Consider the following 20,142-nt stretch of genomic DNA (forward strand, 5'->3'; position numbering starts at 1 on the left):
ACCTAAATAATTTTTTTGACATGCCATATATGACAGAAGATATAAATGAGATCCCCAAATTGAAGTGGCTATTGGCACCATCTATATATCTTGACAATCTATAGATGGGAAATCAACATGTATCCAGCCCACAGACCAAGCCGTGTCCTCTTCTGGCATGCCTACTGACATGTAGGAAGATGAATTCAGGTAAACTTCAAATGTAAATTTGATAATTGTTTCATTTTGGAGAAAAAGTATTTTTAATCCCTATGCAAATAAGCAGTTAAGTGCACTGAGGGCGGATCCAAGCATGCCATTGCACTCTTTCTCTGCCATAGTTCCTCCATAGTCTTCTTGCCTGTCTCTGTCAATCAAGAGAGGGAGGAGCTGGCAGAGGAAGCAGGAGGAGCAAGGGTACACAGAGTGGCATGGACCCACCTTTGGTATACTTAACTGCTCATGTGCATTTGAATTAATAGCACTTTCCCTCCACAATGAAGCAACAGATCAGTAAGTAAAAGACATCAGCTGAGATAGTCCTAGCCTAATTTCATAGTGATAGACTCCTTAGGATTCCATGTAATATATTGGTTAGGTGGTAGTGTCATCTTAATTTTTTTTTTATCCATTAGCTACGATACTACGATATATTGCAGGATCTGCAACTGGGTCCATTCATCATCTCAAAAAGATAAACACAGATAACACAAGGAACATAAGTACAAACTAGAACTAGAGTAATATATTAATATTGCACATAGAAAGTATAATAAGGAACATTTTACAAGCATCATTAAACAGACATGCAGTAATAAGCAATGAGTCTATATACGGCTCTTTGCTCACTGCATTTTGCAGTGTCTGTTAGATTTACAATGGCTCATTTTCTCTAGGGTTTAATCATCAGGGGAAATAAAATGGCCACTGCCTTATTAGTACATACAAAATGCATCATGATCTTACAGCAGGACAGGTTACTTCATAGCAACTGCATTTTGCACTGTCTGTTGGATTAACAGTGATGCTTGAAAGTTTGTGAAACTTTCAGAATTTTTTATATTTCTCTATATATTTTATCCGGATACTATATCAGCTTTTCACATAAGTCCTAAAAGTAGATAACGATAACCAAACAAAATGAGTCAAAAATACCAGACTTGGCCGTTTGTTTATTGAGTTAAATGATCTTTAGGATTAGCAGATAATTTGAAGGGGAAATTAGAGATGACAATCAGGTGTGAGTGGGTGACCTGTTTTATTTAAAGAACATGGATCTATAAAAGTCAGATTTTTACAAAAGTTACAACACTTTTGTGGAAGTGTTTTATGGCACGAACAAAGGATTTCTAAGGACCTCAGAAGAAGAGTTGTTAATGCTCATAAGACTGGAAAAAGCTACAAAACCATCTCTAAAAACATTTGACATTACCAATCCACAGACAGATTGAGTACAAATAGAGGAAATTCAATACCACTATTACCATCCCAAGGAGTGGTTGATCAACAAAGATTGTGCCAAGAGCAAGGCTTGTAATAGATGCAAGGTCACAAAGGAACCCAAAGTAACCCTTAAGCATCTAAAGGCCTTTCTCACAATAGCTAATGGTAATGTTCATGAGTCCATCAGGAGAACACTGAACAAAAATAGTGTGCATGACAGGATTGCAAGGAGAAAACTTCTGCACTACAAAAGAACAGTTTACTAAAGATCACCAGGACAAGCCAGACGGCTATTAGAACAATATTTTGTGGACAGATGAGACCAAAATAAAACTTTTAGGTTTAAACAAGAAGCCTTACATTTGAAGAAAAGGAAATACTGCACTCCAGCATAAAAACTTCATCCCATCTGTGAAACACGGTGGTGATAGTATCATAGCTTGAGCCTGTTTTCCTACATCTGGGCCAGGGTGGCTTGCCTTCATTGATGGGACAATGAATTCTGAATTATACCAGCAAATTCTAAAGGAAACTGTCAGAACATCTGTCCATGAGCTGAATCCATGAACAAGACAATGACCTTAAGCACACAACTCATTCTACCAAAGGATGGTTAAATGGGTTCTCTGGGAATTAATAAAATAAAATTACTGAAAATATTGAAATATTACTTTATTATAAACACATTCACAAAAAGCATTTATTATTTATAATGGCTCTTTTTCTCTAGGGGGGGGGGGGGTAATCATCAGGGAAAATAAAATGGCCTCTGCCCTACATACAAAACCCATCCTAATCTCACAGTAGGACAGGTTACTTCAGAGCAGGGAGCTAAGGAGTTGTCTCAGGTCTCCCCACTCTTCTGCCTGTCATGAATTATGATCCTTCACACAGCTGATAACCAGGAGCATAACTAGAAATGACTGGGCCCCATAGTAAATCTTCAAACAGGCCTCCCCAGCCACTTCCCCGCAACCCCTTCCTCCTGTGCAACCCCCACTCCTGCAGCTAGTCAATATCACCAGCGCTTTCCTGTACTTGGTCATATAACAAATATGAAAATAAAATAACCAGCAGGGTTGGATTGTGTGCAATTGTGGGATGGCGTCAGGGCCGGCACCACCCATAAGCAGAGTAGGCCACCGCGTAGAGCACACTCTGCCCGGGGGCGCCGACACTCTGGAGTCAGAATCCCAAACAGTAGCATTGCGCCCGCCCCCTACTTGTGATCCATCTGACATCATCTCCTTGACTCCCTTCTGTTTCCTGTACTTGCCGGCCGGATGCGCTGCGAGTGCGAGCATGAGTTTGTTTAGTCACTTCGGGCAGAGCGAGCGGCACACAGCTTACATACAGCTACGAGACCCTGGTGTATTTAAATCTCATTTAGCCTGTCTTTCAGAAAAGTTTCTCCTGGGATTCAAACTCACGACCTTTCACATCAGAGGCAAAGCATTTACCCACACAGCTATGAGAGCTGTATTGCCAGTTACTTAAAAAAAAAAAAAAAATATATATATATATATATATATAAGACTTCTACTGTAGGTAACTTTGATACCTAGTGTACATTCATACACATCACAGCTGCCCCAACACACCCAGCTCTGCTACATCCATACACAGTGTACTGGGGCAGCTGTCATGTGTATGGATGTACACTAAGTATCAAAGTTATCTACAGTAGAAGTCTAAGGCTACTTTCACACTTGCGTTTGGAGCGGATCCGTCTGGTGTCTGTACAGACGGATCCGCTCCTATAATGCAAACGCTTGCATCCGTTCAGAACGGATCCGTCTGCATAACAGTTTTTTTCAGATCTGATTTTTCACTTCGTGAAAACTCAGATCCGACAGTATATTCTAACACAGAGGCATTCCCATGGTGATGGGGACGCTTCAAGTTAGAATATACTAAAAGAACTGTGTACATGACTGCCCCCTGCTGCCTGGTAGGTGCTTCCAGGCAGCAGGGGGCAGACCCCCCCTCCCTCCCTCCCCTGTATTTAACTCATTGGTGGCCAGTGCGGCCGGCCCCCCCCCTCCCTCCCTTGTATTTAACTCATTGGTGGCCAGTGCGGCCGCCCCCCCCCTCCTTCCCCCCTAATTGAAATGACCGACCCCCCATTGGTGGCAGCGGAGAGTTCCGATCGGAGTCCCAGTTTAATGGCTGGGACTCCGATCGGTTACCATGGCAACCAGGACTCTACTGCAGTCCTGGCTGCCATGGTTACTTAGCAATTTTAGAAGCATTATACTTACCTGCGATGTCTGTGACCGGCTGGGCGCTCCTGCTACTGGTAAGTGAAAGGTCTGTGCTATAAGCAATGCGCCGCACAGACCTTTCACTTACCAGTAGGAGGAGCGCCCGACCGGTCACAGACATCGCAGGTAAGTATAATGCTTCTAAAATTGCTAAGTAACAATGGCAGCCAGGACTGCAGTAGCGTCTTGGCTGCCATGGTAACCGATCGGAGCCCCAGCGATTAAACTGGGACTCCGATCGGAACTATCCGCTGCCACCAATGATGGGGGTCGGTCATTTTAATTAGGGGGGGAGGGGGGGCCCGCCGCACTGGCCACCAATGAGTTAAATACAAGGGAGGGAGGGGAGCGGGCCGCACTGGCCACCAATGAGTTAAATACAAGGGAGGGAGGGGGAGCTTCAAGTTAAAATATACCATCGGATTTGAGAAAACTCTGATCTGATGGTATATTAATAGGGACTCCTGACTTTACATAGAAAGTCAATGGGGGATGGATCCGTTTGCAATTGCACCATATTGTGTCAACGTCAAACGGATCCGTCCCCATTGACTTGCATTGTAAGTCTGGACGGATCCGTTTGGCTCCGCACGGCCAGGCGGACACCAAAACACTGCAAGCTGCATTCGGGTGTCCACCTGCTGAGCGGAACAGAGGCCAAACGGTGCCAAACTGGTGCATTCTGAGCGGATCCGCATCCACTCAGAATGCATTGGGGCTGTACGGATCCGTTCGGGGCCGCTTGTGAGAGCCTTCAAACGGAACTCACAAGCGGAACCCCGAACGCAAGTGTGAAAGTAGCCTTATATATATTTTTTTTAAGTAACTGGCTATACAGCTCTCATAGCTGTGTGGGTTAATGCCTTGCCTCTGATACAGAAGGTCATGGGTTTGAATCCCAGGAGAAACTTTTCAGAAAGACATGCTAAATAAGAACACGAGCACCAAATCTTCAAAACAAGAGGCTAGAGGGAACACAGGCTGACATGGAGGTAAGTATAAAAGTTTTTTTTTTTTTTTTTTTAAATACCGGACTATTACTTTACTGCCACGGGGAGGGGGGGCTACTGGCGCCATGATACTGGCACATGGAGGGGGGAGGGGAGAGGCACTTGATACTGGCACATTAGGGGGCAGGGGGATAGGATGGCACTATGATATTAGCACATGGGGGGGCAAGAAATGGACATGAATCATGAGGGGCAGAAATGTGAAATGATGGGGGGGGGGGGGGGGGGGGGCAAAATGTAGATTCGCTTGTGTTGACAAAAATCCTTGCACCGGCCCTGACCAGTGACCTCCAGAGGTGGGTCTCGCGGGTTCATGTGCCGAAGACACATGATCTTGGCAAGAGCCAAGGCAATGTGGACCTGGAGAACAGCGAGGAGCAGAACCTGGTGAGCACCCCTGGCAACCGCACTCTGACAACCTGCACTAGGGTGTCAGAGGCTGCGGGACAGTGACTGGCAGCAGGGTGGCACACACTTGTGTACAGGGGTCAGGGCACACCTGCTGTTTGACTAGGGGTCATAGATTCTGACTGGCACAGGGTGCCCAGCAGTGGCACATGGAGCATAATAGGTGGCACAGACTGTCTAAAGGGCTATGAATGGTACAGGGTGCAGAACAGTGCCAGACTGGCAGAGGGCACAAGGCAGCATACTGTTTTATGTTGCCCTGGTGACACAGGATTTCAGACAGTGGCTGAATGGCGCCTGGCAGTGAATAGGTGGCACTGCTCGTGTTTGGTGTGCCAACCTGCTGAACAGCGCAGAGTGATTGGCATCACTGGGATGGTACTAGGTGGCAGACAATGGCTGGATATTATATATACATGACCATAGTCAGACTGGCACAGGGTACGTGACCATAGTCAGACTGGCACAGAGTACGCGACCATAGTCAGACTGGCACAGGGTACATGACCATAGTTAAATGTTGCATGCAATAGGTGGCTGAAAAAGGGGCGGGTAAAGGGGTGTGGTCAATGGGCGGAGTCAAGGGGGTGGCAAAATTAGCTTTTGCCTAGGGTGGCAAAAATCCTTGCACCAGCCCTGGATGGCATTCATGGCAACCTGCAAGTCGTGCTGCAACCCCATTTATTTCTATGGCTTCACTGCGATCCTTAAGGCTGTATTACATTACAAGATTTTGCATGCTATTCTCAGGAAGGAAGTGTTACATGCAGCAATCTCATCCACAGTATGGGAAGGAGAGATCACTAATGCCATCGCTCATCCCCATACTGATTAGCTGTGTTCCGGCAGCAGATCGAGATTAGACGGCACCATCTGCCACCGGCCAACAATGATTCTTAAGCTTCCTAAAAATCTGGATTGTCTGATGCTTGTTCATAGGGTAATTGACAGCAGTATTACACTGCCAGATCATCGCTAATGAGTGTTCCTACAAACGCTTGCCAGCGATGGTGTAATACAGGCGTTAGTCTTGTGATACCTGTAACACCCAAGATCAACATGTAGGCCCAGCTTAACACACATTAATATTGCTCCAAACAGAACTGTATTGTGCACTGCTATAAATCAATATTGTAGGCCAGGGATCAGCAATATTCAGCACTCCAGCTGCTGTGAAACTAAAGCTCCCAGCATGCACACTTATTCGGCTGTTCTTTTAACTCCAATAAAATTGAAAGGAGGATTTTGAAGTTGTAGTTTCAGAACAGCTGGAGTGGCAGAGGATGCTGATCCCTGTTGTAGGCCATCAATACTGATCATGGGGGTCTGAACTCCAGGAACCCTACCAATTATCACAGTGAGAGAAGCGAAATGTTTCTGCAAGTCATGCACCTAATTTTTTTGTTTGCACAGACACAATGGGTCCTCCATATGATGGTTGTGCCAAACACTGCATCTTGTTCTAAGTGAAAAGGAACAGATTCAACTATGTGTACATAGATAAAGGGAATGCAGAACTCCCAGGAGCGCCATGGCCCCTTCAGTTGTCACGCCCTGCCCTGTGGGTGTTCTGAGGAGATCTGTCAGAGTTGCTGCACGTGACTCGATCTGACAGTTTGTTTTGTTGTGGGTTTGAGCAGAATTCCACCTCCTCCCAGGTGTTGCTCTTTAGGTAATTGGTGAGGCTATTTATTCCTCCCTCTCCCTATAGCCTTTGCGGGTTATAGTTCTGCCTTGTGTGAGCTCTGGAAGTTTGGTGAATTGTCTGCTCCAACACATCTCTAGATAAGTCCTTTTCCCTTGTTCCTTCTGTGTCTATTTTGACTAGGCCTCTAGGGTAACGCTAGCGCCTTCGGTTGTTGAAGGAGCTGGGTGCCTCTTTCCCTCTCCCTACAGCTGAGGGTTTGGTTCAGTGTGTATAGTCTTAGGTACGTGTGCATGTGCATATCTACCATCGAGATATGCACATGGGCATATCAGCTTAGGAAAAGTGTTTTAGGGATTGCTAGGAAGTGACCCTTTTGTTCTCTAGCATTTGGGGCCTAGTCATTTGTTTTGTTTGCTTTGCCGTGTTCTGTTTCCTTCCCTTATCTTACCTACCGTGACATTATAACCCGCCCTATTATAATTTTTTTTTCCTTGCTGTTTGCAAAATGGAAACTATTGATGCTTTGGTTGATCACATGCAGGGATTGTCTTTGGAGGTAGCTGACCTCCGCAATTTGGTTGCACGGTGGGGAAACCAGGGCTGCCTGGAACCTAAGGTCGCTCTCCCTGATAGGTTTTCCAGGGGAAGTGATAACTTTGTTCGGTTCAGGGAGTCCTGTAAATTGTATTTTCGTCTGCGTCAGATTTCATCTGGAGACGAAAACCAAAGAGTAGGGATTATTATTTCTCTGCTAAAGGGTGACGCTCTTTCTTGGGCTTTTTCTCTGCTGACCGGTTCACAGTCCCTCCGGTCGGTGGATGAATTTTTCGGAGCCCTGGGCTTAATTTATGATGACCCAGACCGGGTCTCTATAGTTGAATCTAAGTTGCGCAGCTTGTGCCAGGGAGAACGTACTGCTGAGTCGTATTGTGCTGAATTTAGAAGATGGGCGACTGACTCGGAGTGGAATGGTCCTGCACTCGGTAGTCAGTTCTGTCAGGGGCTATCTGAGAGATTAAAAGATGCCCTTGCATTTCATGAAAAACCTGATTCTTTGGAGGCGGCCATGTCTTTGGCTGTACGGATTGATAGAAGTCTTAGGGAGAGGTGCAAGGTTCCCCTCAGGCAGGGTGTGCTGTCTGGTGGAGAATCAGTCCATTCTGTCCCTCAGGGTACCATGACACTTGAATTAGGGGCTGGAGAGGAGCCTATGCAATTGGGTCAGGTTACTTCTTGATCTGATAATAGGAATTTTAGGAAGCTGAATAGACTGTTACTTCTGTGGTAAAGAAGGTTATTTCGTTAAACCATCGTTGAGCCCTTTTATTAAACCTCGAAGTGGTAATGAAAAAAAAAACTCCCTTACTCTTGGTAGTGTGAATGGGGAGTCAGAGCAGGCATATTCGTATCCTACCTGCAGTACCTGATTCCTCCTGCCTGCCATTGTGGCGTTAGACTCTGGAAATTTTGAGTTAAAGGTATTTGTTGACAGTGGTGGAGGAGTTAATCTTATTGATTTTCAATTTCTTCAGAGTCATGGTTTTAAAACTAGCGCATTAAGCAAAGAGATACCAACTAGCGCATTAAGCAAAGAGATACCAGTGTTTGCTATAGATTCCGCCCCCCTCTCGCAAAGATGTCTAACTCATATTGTTCAGGATATTCATTTGAGGGTGGGTGATTCTCATGTTGAGTTAATTTCTTGTTTTGTTATGAAAGGTTTCCCTGCTCCGATGGTTCTGGGTTTACCATGGTTGATAAAGCATAACCCTACCATTGACTGGCAAACAAGACAAATCAGTAATTGGAGTGAATTTTGTATAAACAACTGTCTTAGTGCCTCTATTTCGGGGGTGTCCACTAAAGTGTTGCCTCAGTTTCTTTTCCGATTTTTCAGCCGTATTCTCGGAGGGTGGAGCTCAGGAGTTGCCCCCTCACCGAGAGTATGATTGTCCGGTCAATCTTATCCCTGAGCAAAATTGCCAAAATCTCGGTTATATGATCTTTCTCAACCCAAAAGAGTAGCTATGCGGGAGTATATTGCCGAGAGTTTGGCAAAGGGACATATTAGACCATCTAAGTCTCCTATGGCCGCTGGCTTATTTTTCGTAAAGAAGAAGGACGGATCCCTTAGACCGTGCCTAGATTTCCGGGAACTGAATCTCATTACTGTCTGTGATACTTATCCCCTTTCCCTTGATTCTGGATCTTTTTGATCAGATTGTTGGTGACAAGGTGTTTTCTAAATTGGATTTAAGAGGAGCTTATAATCTGATCAGAATAAGGGAAGGAGATGAATGGAAAACGGCCTTCAATACCCCCAAGGGTCATTTCGAGAACTTAGTCATACCCTTTGGTTTAACTAATGCTCCAGCAGTCTTTCAGCTCTTTATCAATGACATTTTTCATCATTTGGTGGGGAGGTTCGTTGTTATTTACCTCGATGACATACTAATTTACTCACCCGATATGAAGACTCATCAGGATCATTTGAGACAAGTGTTATTAATCCTTCGGGAGAATAAATTGTATGCCAAGTTAGAAAAATGTGTGTTTGCTGTTCAGGAGCTGCCGTTTTTGGGGTACTTGCTTTCTGCCTCCGTTTTGCATATGGATCCCGAAAAAGTCTGCGCGGTACTAGTATGGGACCGGCTGGAGAATCAGAAAGTCCTGATGCGGTTTTTAGGATTTACTAATTACTACAGAAAATTCATCCTGAATTATTCCACCATTGTCAAACCTTTGACAGATATGACTAGGAAGGGTGCTGTCTTCTCTGTCTGGTCGGATGAGGCATTACAGGCTTTTTCTGCTATTAAGAAATGTTTTGCTTCTGATGCAACCTGATGTGTCTCAACCCTTCATTGTGGAGGTTGACGCATCAGAAGTGGAAGTCGGAGCAGTCTTGTTGCAGGGTCCCTCCCGCTAGCAAATGGCACCCGTGTGCTTTTTTCTCCAAGAAACTTTCGGCCACCAAAAGAAATTATGATGTTGGGAATAGAGAATTGTTGGCCATCAAATTGGCCTTTGAAGAGTGGCATCATTGGCTAGAAGGGGCTACTCATCCTATGACAGTATTTACTGACCATAAGAATCTGTCTTACCTGCAATCTGCAAAGCGTTTAAATCCTAGGCAGGCTAGATGGTCATTGTTTTTTACCAGGTTCAATTTTGTGGTCACCTACCGCCCTGGGATTAAAAACGTCAAAGCGGATGCGTTGCCACGTAGCTTTCCTGGGGGGGGAGATTTGGAGGATCCCGCTCCGATTTTGGCTGATGGGGTGGTGGTTTCCGCTCTTTACCCCAAGCTGGAGATGGAAGTGTTGGGGGCTCAAGAGGGGGCACCTGATTCTTGTCATCCAGGCAAGTTGTTTGTTCCTTCTGAACTTTGATACAAGTACAAACCGGATTCCAAAAAAGTTGGGACACTAAACAAATTGTGAATAAAAACTGAATGCAATGATGTGGAGATGGCAAATGTCAATATTTTATTTGTAATAGAACGTAGATGACAGATCAAACATTTAATCTGAGTAAATGTATCATTTTAAAGGAAAAATACGTTGATTCCAATTTTCACGGTGTCAACAAATCCCCAAAAAGTTGGGACAAGTATCAATAAGAGGCTGGAAAAAGTAAATTTGAGCATAACAAAGAGCTGGAAGACCAATTAACACTAATTAGGTCAATTGGCAACATGATTGGGTATAAAAAGAGCTTCTCAGAGTGGCAGTGTCTCTCAGAAGCCAAGATGGGTAGAGGATCACCAATTCCCACAATGTTGCGCAGAAAGATAGTGGAGCAATATCAGAAAGGTGTTACCCAGCGAAAAATTGCAAAGACTTTGCATCTATCATCATCAACTGTGCATAACATCATCCGAAGATTCCGAGAATCTGGAACAATCTCTGTGCGTAAGGGTCAAGGCCGTAAAACCATACTGGATGCCCGTGATCTCCGGGCACTTAAACGACACTGCACCACAAACGGGAATGCTACTGTAAAGGAAATCACAGAATGGGCTCAGGAATACTTCCAGAAACCATTGTCAGTGAACACAATCCACCGTGCCATCCGCCGTTGCCAGCTGAAACTCTACAGTGCAAATAAGAAGCCATTTCTAAGCAAGATCCACAAGCTCAGGCGTTTTCACTGGGCCAGGGATCATTTAAAATGGAGTGTGGCAAAATGGAAGACTGTTCTGTGGTCAGACGAGTCACGATTCGAAGTTCTTTTCAGAAATCTGGGACGACATGTCATCCGAACCAAAGAGGACAAGGACAAGCCAAGTTGTTATCAACGCTCAGTTCAGAAGCCTGCATCTCTGATGGTATGGGGTTGCATGAGTGCGTGTGGCATGGGCAGCTTGCATGTCTGGAAAGGCACCATCAATGCAGAAAAATATATTCAGGTTCTAGAACAACATATGCTCCCTACCAGATGTCATCTCTTTCAGGGACGACCCTGCATTTTTCAACAAGATAATGCCAGACCACATTCTGCATCAATCACAACATCATGGCTGCGTAGGAGAAGGATCCGGGTACTGAAATGGCCAGTCTGCAGTCCAGATCTTTCACCTATAGAGAACATTTGGCGCATCATAAAGAGGAAGGTGCAACAAAGAAGGCCCAAGACGATTGAACAGTTAGAGGCCTGTATTAGACAAGAATGGGAGAGCATTCCTATTTCTAAACTTGAGAAACTGGTCTCCTCGGTCCCCAGACGTCTGTTGAGTGTTGTAAGAAGAAGGGGAGATGCCACACAGTGGTGAAAATGGCCTTGTCCCAACTTTTTGGGGATTTGTTGACACCATGAAATTCTGATTCAACATATTTTTCCCTTAAAATGGTACATTTTCTCAGTTTAAACTTTTGTTCCGTGATTTATGTTCTATTCTGAATAAAATATTAGAAGTTGGCACCTCCACATCATTGCATTCAGTTTTTATTCACGATTTGTATAGTGTCCCAACTTTTTTGGAATCCGGTTTGTAGTTCAAGGAACATCATGATACTGTCCTTGCGGGACATCCTGGAAGTAGATCCACTATAGATCTTATTTCCCAGAAATTCTGGTGGCCAGGGTTGCGTAAAGGTGTTGAGGGTTATGTAGCAGCTTGTGAGACCTGTGCACATGCGAAGGTGGCTCACACTCGGCCATCAGGATATCTTCTTCCTTTGTCCATCCCATCTCGTCCTTGGACGCATTTGTCCATGGACTTCATTACTGATTTGCAGAGTTCCTTTAGGAAAAGTGTGTTTTTAGTGGTAGTGGACCGCTTCAGCAAGATGGCTCACTATGCAAAAACTGTCGCTTAGGTTTTTATTGATAACATTGTGAAATTACATGGCATTCCCTCTTACGTGGTGTCTCATAGGGGGACACAATTTGTTTCCAGGTTTTGGAGGGCGTTTTGTTCTCGTCTGGGTATTTAGTTGTCTTTCTCTTCAGCTTTTCATCCTCAGTCGAATGGTCAAACTGAGGACACTAACCGAAACCTGGAGACCTATTAGAGGTGTTTTGTCACTGAGAATCAGGGTGAGTGGTCCTCGTTCTTGTCTTTAGCTGAGTTTGCCTTGAATAACCGTAGGCAGGAGTCAACTGATAAGTCACCATTTTTTGGCGCATATGGTTTTCACCCTCAGTTTGGTACTTTTTTCTGGGACCGAATCTTCTGGGATACCGGAAGAGGAGATATTCTCTTCCTCTTTGTCATCTATCTGGCGGAAGATTCAAGTTAATTTGAAAAAAAATGGGTAAAAGATATAAACGGATGGCTGACAAGAGACGTATGACTGGTCTGGACCTGTGTGTGGGTGATTTGGTGTGGTTGTCCACTAAAAACATTAAGCTGAAGGTATCCTCTTGGAAATTGGGTCCAAGATTTATTGTCCCTTACAAAATCTTGGCCATTGTCAATCCGGTGGCGTTTCATCTGGAACTTCTGCAGGCCTGGAAGATCCATAATGTGTTTCACAGGTCCTTGTTGAAGAAATATGTGGAACCTGCGGAACCATCTTCTTTGCCTCCTCCTCCTGTTTTTGTTGATGGTAATCTGGAGTTTCAGATCTCTAGAATTCTCAACTCACGTGTTCTTCAGGGTTCCCTTCAGTACCTAGTGCATTTGAGGGGATATGGTCCCGAGGAGAGAATGTGGGTTCCGGCTACCGATGTTAATGCTAGCCGCCTTGTGAATGCCTTTCACAGGGCACACCCGGATAAAGTTGGGCCTGGATGTCAGGAGGTCACCCGTAGAGGGGGGGGGGGGTACTGTCACGCCCTGCCCTGTGGGTGTTCTGAGGAGATCTGTCAGAGTTGCTGAACGTGACTCGATCGGACAGTTTGTTTTGTTGTGGGTTTGAGCAGAATCCTACCTCCTCCCAGGTGTTGCTCTTTAGATAATTGGTGAGGCTATTTATTCCTCCATCTCCTTATAGCCTTTGCGGGTTATACTTCTGCCTTGTGTGAGCTCTGGAAGTTTGGTGGATCGTCCGCTCCAAAACATCTCTAGATAAGTCCTTTTCCCTTGTTCTTTCTGTGTCTGTTTTGACTAGGCCTCTAGAGTGACGCTAGCTCCTTCGGTTGTTGAAAGAGCTGGGTGCCTCTTTCCCTCTCCTTACAGCTGAGGGTTTGGTTCAGTGTGTTATAGTCTTAGGTACGTGGGCATGTGCATATCTACCATTGAGATATGCACATGGGCATAGCAGCTTAGGTAAAGTGTTTTAAGGATTGCTAGGAGGTGACCCCTAGCATTTGGGGCCTAGTCAGTTGTTTTGTTTGCTTTGCCGTGTTCTGTTTCCTTCCCTTATCTTACCTACCTTGACATCAGTGTAATGATCGGCAGGGGTACTAAACCCCCACAAATCAAACAATTACCGCCTAAATTCCAGCGGAAATTGATATGTTATGGAGGCAGCAAGGTGATAAGCTGAGGGACACAGCAATGTAGAGGAAGGGGGGGGGGCAGGAGGAGACGTTACCTGCAGTTCTTTGTAACACCACAGATAACACAATGATAACTCTCTGAGTACAGATATTGTAGATGTCTCCTGCAGTTTTATGTAACACCACAGATGTTACCACAGTGTTAGCTCTCTGAGTACAGATATTGTAGATGTCACCTGCACTGCAGATCTGTGATGGGCATACAATTGTGCGTGTGTGTGTGTGTGGGGGGGGGATGAGTAGGCGGACTACTATGTGACGCTATTATTGTATTACGCTTCCAGTTACAGCTCACTATGTTCCCCTATTCAGTGTCACTAGGTCTCCCCTTCCCCCTCTTTCCCTCCACCCCCCCCCCTCTTTTCAATCCAGCTGCAGCCTTTCTCCAGTTCACTTCCCTGCAGTCTTGTCCTCCACTTCCTTTTCGTCCTGCAATCTTCTCCTTCCCCCCTTCTGCAACAGAAGAGCCAAGGTTCTTCTTTGGCAGCTACTGACTTCTTTGGCTTGCCGAAGATCCAGACGCAGGCAAGGGGACGGGGCCAGTAGAAAGTAGCACAGCCCTGGGCACAGGATTAAAACTGTGGGGTATGAAAGGCCACGGTGGCCCAGGACCCCAAGTGGTGCGGGCCCTGTAGCAGGTGATATGGCTGCAACAGTGGTAGTTACACCCCTGTTGGTAACATAGCTGCTGACATCTTCAGCTCTGTGTGCAGGAAGGAACAAAGTCAAAGTGCAAAGAGGGCAGACTGGTGGGAGATGTGGCTAATGAGCAGTATCGCTTGTATGCACTCTTCTACATTACCAGACCCCTACCAGTCTCTTCTCTGCACTTTCACTTCGTTCCTTCCTAGGCAGAGAGCTAAAGATGCTATCAGCTATGTGTAAGATCGTAATTCATGACAGAACAGTAAGGAGACCTGTGACGGCTCATTAGCTCACTTCCCTGAAGTAACCTGTCCTGCTCTAAGATTAGGATGGGTTTTGTATTTGTTAAACGGGTCGCGGATATTTTATTTCCCCTGAAAATGAACCCCCTAGAGAAAATGAGCCATTATAAATAATATATGCTATGTAGGAATGTGTTAATATTAAAGTACTATTTAGTTATTTGCAGTCATTTTATTATATTCTCGGAGAACCTGTTTAAAGAAAAATAAATTTAAAGTTTTGGAATCGGCAAGTCAAAGTCCTGATTTTAATCCAATAGAAATGTTGTGTAAGGACCTGAATCAGACAGTTCATCAGAGGATACCCAACATAACAGAGTTGACGTTGTTTTGTTTTTTTTACAGAGGAATGGGCTAAAATTTCTCCAAGACAATGTACAGAACTAATCAACAATTACTTGAAACGTTTCGTTGCAGTTATTACTGTGCAAGGGGGTCACACTAGATACTGAAAGGAAAGGTTCACATACTTCTGCCATGCACAAAACGTGATATTGGATTTTTTTCCTCTCAATAAATATATGTTTTTGACTCATTGGTTTGATTTGGTTATCTTTATCTACTTTTAGGACTTGTGTGAAAATCTGATGTACTTTTAATTCACATTTAAGCAGAAATATACCAAAATTCTGAACAATTCACAAACTTTGAAGCACCACTATATATACAGTACTTAGAATTGCAGTAGCATCCGATAGTTGCATCCGTGATACATAAGCTCAAATGTATGGTAAGCATTTTTTTACTGGATGCCTCTGTATGGAGTAGAGCAGTCTGCAGTACTATTTCATACAGAAAAAAAGATGGTGTCCTAACATATACCAGCCTAATGGAGGGCAAAAGAAGACTCCTTTGGCTTCCGTTGGGTGAATGGGAGCCTGTGGGTAAGGCTACTTTCACACTAGCGGCAGGACGGATCTGACAAGCTGTTCACCCTGTCGGATCAGTCCTGCCTCTATTTCACCGTGCCGCCGGACTGCCACTCCGTCCCCACTGACTATAATGGGGACGGGGCGGTGCTCTGACGCAGCACGGCGGTGCACGGCGAAAGGCCGCGGGACTAAAAGTACTGCATGTCCGACTTTTTAGTCCGGCGGCCTCTCACCGTGCACCGCCGTGCTGCGCCAGAGCACCGCCCCGTCCCCATTATAGTCAATGGGGACGGAGCGGCAGTCCGGCGGCATGGCAAAATAGCGGCAGGACGGATCCGACAGGGTGAACAGCCTGTTGGATCCGTCCTGCCGCTAGTGTGAAAGTAGCCTTAGTTTGCTGTGTGTGCTGGACGCTTTCCCTATGAACATGGCAAGTGGAGAATGCTACATGCAGTTTGACAGCAGCCTAGTACTGCTTCTAAAATAGACACATGTGGTCAGACTGAGAGCTGAGAATTTTAATCTACCATTATGAATTTGTGTTTTTTTACATTAGTGTTATTAGTGAAGACTTCCCCACCACTTTCAAATATATTATCATTACTGTATATTTTATTATAAGTCACTTTTCATGGGCTAAAGGGAATCCGAATTTAATCAGAATTAAGGCCTGCAACCGTAACCAACCAGTGACAGCTTCACAGTGATGATCTTGTATATTCTGAGCAATTTGGCAAATGTCAGGAAAAAAAGGTTTGAATGCTGTATTCCAATGCTAAGTCATAAGGGTGCTTCCACTTCTTGGAAGAGTCCAGTCCCCCTCCTGGATTGATTGACGTTCACAAGCCACCTCCAGCAACATCTGGCACATGCGCAGTGTGCAGATGATGTTGAAACTAGTGCACCTGCTCCATTGAGCATGCACCCCCCAAAAGTGTCTGCATGAAGATGTGACTCAGCCTGCAGAACGTCAATCAAGCCAGGAGAAAGACCGGTCAGCATAACTCTTCCAAGGAGCATCTCCGCCCCATGACTGCTCATGAATCACTTACTGCTTAGAATCTACTTCAATACGTGACATGTTACAAAATTCTGTGGTGTGAACATGACCTTGGAGCAAGACAAACAAATGGTTCAGTATAGAGGCAAAGACATAATTCATGGTTGAATAGTGTTGAGCGCGAATATTCGAATTAAGAATATTTATCGCGAATATTGCAACTTCGAGAATTCGCGAATATTTCAAATATAATGCTATATAATCGTTTTTTAGAATATTCGTAATTTTTTTCCATCTGAAGTCAGGATTCCAATGAATCATTGGCCCACAAACAAGAAGCAGGGAGGAATCATGTTTTCAGATGGAAAAAAATGACCAATATTCTAAAAATGAATATATAGCACTATATTCTATAGTGCTATATATTCTTTTTTTTTGAATATTTGTCATTTTTTTCCATCTGAAGTGATGATTCCTCCCGGCTTAAGTTGCTTGTGGGCCAATGACTGCTCACTTTAGATGGAAAAAAATGACAAATATTCTAAAAAGGAATATATAACACTATATTCTATAGTGCTATATTCGTTTTTGACCCACTTTGCGATTTTTACATTGCAGATTTCAGAATCACGAAAATAATCTTACGTGATTTTTACATTGCAGATTTAATCTCGAATACGATTATTCGTGAATATATGAAGAGTATTCTACCACTTATTCGCGAAGTATCGCAAATTCAAATATTGCCCCTGCCACTCATCACTATGGTTGAACAGTATGGGGTAGATTTATGAAAACAGTCTAAAAGGAAACTGTCTCTGTTGCCCATATCCACCAATCACTGCACAGCTTTCATTTCCAAGAGCCGAATATAAAAAATAAAAGTTGTGTTGTAAATTGGTTGCTATGGGCAACAGAGACAATTTTCTTGTAGAGAGTTTGATACATCTTCCCAAGTTCTTGTAGGATGGAAGGGGTTATGTACCATACACACTGAGTATGGGTCACATGGAATGTCGACAAGATAGTTGCATAGTACTAGGAACTAAAATAACAGACAACATGAAAAGAGAAGCCAAGGTATGAAGTATTCTGATATCATTAAGAGTCAGAGCAGCTGGATCCCTTTACTCCCAATGTCGAGAATTTGTCCTGACATAGATTACAATGAAGCCCGTACACCCAGCCACATCTATCTCTTACAGGGGTTATGCCATGAAAAATATTCTACATTTTTCAAATTTGCACCTGGATCTAAATACATTTGTAACTGAATGTAATTAAAAATGTAGTATAGTCACTGAACTATTCAATGAAATGGGTCTGTATAGCGCCACCTGCTGTTTTTAGTTATTTCTCACATTAATCATGGCATAACCCCCATAAACATAGGTTTGTATAGGACTCTAATGTGTTCCATGCAATACTATTGCTGTATGATGAACGTGAGGACAAGGACTGGACTAAACATCAAATACACAAGAAACTCCATCAAAACAGATATGGAAATAATGAACGGTAAGGCAACCAATAGCTTTAAAAACCAACCCAACAATGAAATGAGCTTTCCTGCAATATCTGACAGATAAAATGTCAATTAGACACTTAAGAAATGATAATTTGGCGAGAATCTAGAAGAGGTATTAATGAAATTTGGATCCTTTCCTCATTAATACCTTGGGTTAGTTTGGAACCATCAGGAAGGTGTCTCTGGTTGAGGGGACAGCTTGATGCTTTGGAAACATGCACGTGTGATTGCAGGTCCATTACCTAGAGATCACTGGAGTTCTACCCAACCTGGTAAAAGCACATCTTACCCTATGAGACAGATTTTCCCCCCTTTTTAATCAAGATACTACACTTTATCACTCTACTGAAAATGGTCACCAGGAGTGTTTGTGAATTTTAGGAGTGTCAAAGCTGTCAGAGCGACACATTTTACTATCATGACGTGTCATACAGAGGTTACATGAGTTATACAATTAGTAATACTTTATTATTCTATTATACATATAATCCTGCCTGTAAACATGGTGTCTTTTCCCAACTGATGCAAAAATAATTAAAGGGGTTGTCCAGGTTCAGAGTTGAACCCAGACATAACCTCATCTTCACTCATTTAGCATGTCTGAGTGGAGCATCTAAGCATTTCTTACTCCGATGTTCCCCCTTGCCCTGTATCTCTCATGACAAGGTCTGTTTTGTTTACATCCTCACTATTCTATTATTTCCGCCTAGCAGTGATCTTGGCGATGTCACCGGCACAAATGGACAGTCTATAGCGCTGCCCTAGGCTCTAAAACAGCCTAGGGCAGTGCAATAAGACCGCCCATTTCTGCCAGTGATGTCACCGGATTCACCGCTAGGTGGAAGTCTCCACATAACATACTCATGTGAAGCCCGATACGTCACCAGTAGTAAAGAAAAAGCGCAGGACAAGGGGGAAATGCTTCGATGCTCCACTCATATATGCTAAATGAGTGAAGATGAGGCTATGTCCGGGTTCAGAGCTGAACCTGGACAACCCCTTTAAACATTCAGCACTAAGCAAGCTACTCATCTGTACTGATTTAAAACGAATTCTTGAAATTTTTGATCACCCCTTCAAGGTTTATATAATCCCATGAACTAGAAGGTTAAAGGAGTTTTCCGGGATTTTAATATTGATGGCGTACCCGCCAACCAGAAGTGGCAGAGACATGTCATAGGAACCAGGATGACCAGAGGAAAGAGTGGTTTTTTTTGTTTGTTTTTTCACTCGCACACCATACCTGTCTATCCCCAATTTTTTCCGGGCCTGGACAATACCTTTAAATATATGTCCATATTGTGACCTACGGTACCTCTGCTTGATAACCTATTATAATTTTAATGCTGTATGTAAATACAAAATGGACTGTGATAATATTAATTCTAATAATAATAAAATATATAGCATGACCATGAAATGGTGTCAGTAGAAAATGTACACTGCAGCATCGGCGCCACAAATATAAGTAGTGTATTACATCTTGGACACAAACAATATTTTCAGATATTCCTAAAAATATGACTTTTTTATATTGAATATTTAGTTTTATTGATGACATTTGGAAATGTGCATCAGGGTTTCCCCACTGATTGGATTTAAACCGCTTGATCACTTTCCTCTAACCTACTATAGCCTATGTGTAGAGCAAGGTGTAAAGGCAAGGTGTAAAGGCAATTATCTAAAAATTATGGATTCCAAAAAGAAGAAAAGTCAAGTGTACTTACCATCCCCAGGATTTTTCATGAAGTGTGCCGTGACTGTACGCTCATCCTTTCCGTATTCATTCTCTGCGCTTAAAGTATAAATCCCATTGTTCAGATGTGTTGGACTGTCTAGTTGAAGACAGCCGTGATGTTCACTCATGTTGTTGCTTGACTCGTGAATTTTACTCCAAATAAAATCTGTTTCACTTAGCTCCTTTCCATCATGAAACCACTGGAGTTTAGGAATGGGATTACCCCTCACACTGAAAGGAATACACCAGTGATGGTCCAAAGTTGGGTAGTCTATTAGCGTGATGTTTGGTGGAACTATAAAAAGCAAATGCAAGAGTTAACATCAAATATAGTATAAGTAATGGGTAAAACAAAAA

The 20,142-nt window shown here is 43.7% G+C and overlaps 1 protein-coding gene across 1 annotated transcript in view; it reads right to left on the reverse strand.

Moving 5' to 3' along the window:
* Positions 1-20,142, reverse strand: part of NTRK2 (neurotrophic receptor tyrosine kinase 2) — a 292,678-nt gene that overhangs the window by 186,033 nt on the left and 86,503 nt on the right. The window contains exon 9 of the mRNA XM_040417023.1: positions 19,775-20,080. Coding sequence (XP_040272957.1) covers positions 19,775-20,080 — 306 coding nt within the window. The remainder of the gene's footprint in view (positions 1-19,774; positions 20,081-20,142) is intronic.

This window comes from Bufo bufo, chromosome 2 (assembly GCF_905171765.1).
Source record: "Bufo bufo chromosome 2, aBufBuf1.1, whole genome shotgun sequence".
Classification (NCBI taxonomy): Eukaryota; Metazoa; Chordata; class Amphibia; order Anura; family Bufonidae; genus Bufo; species Bufo bufo.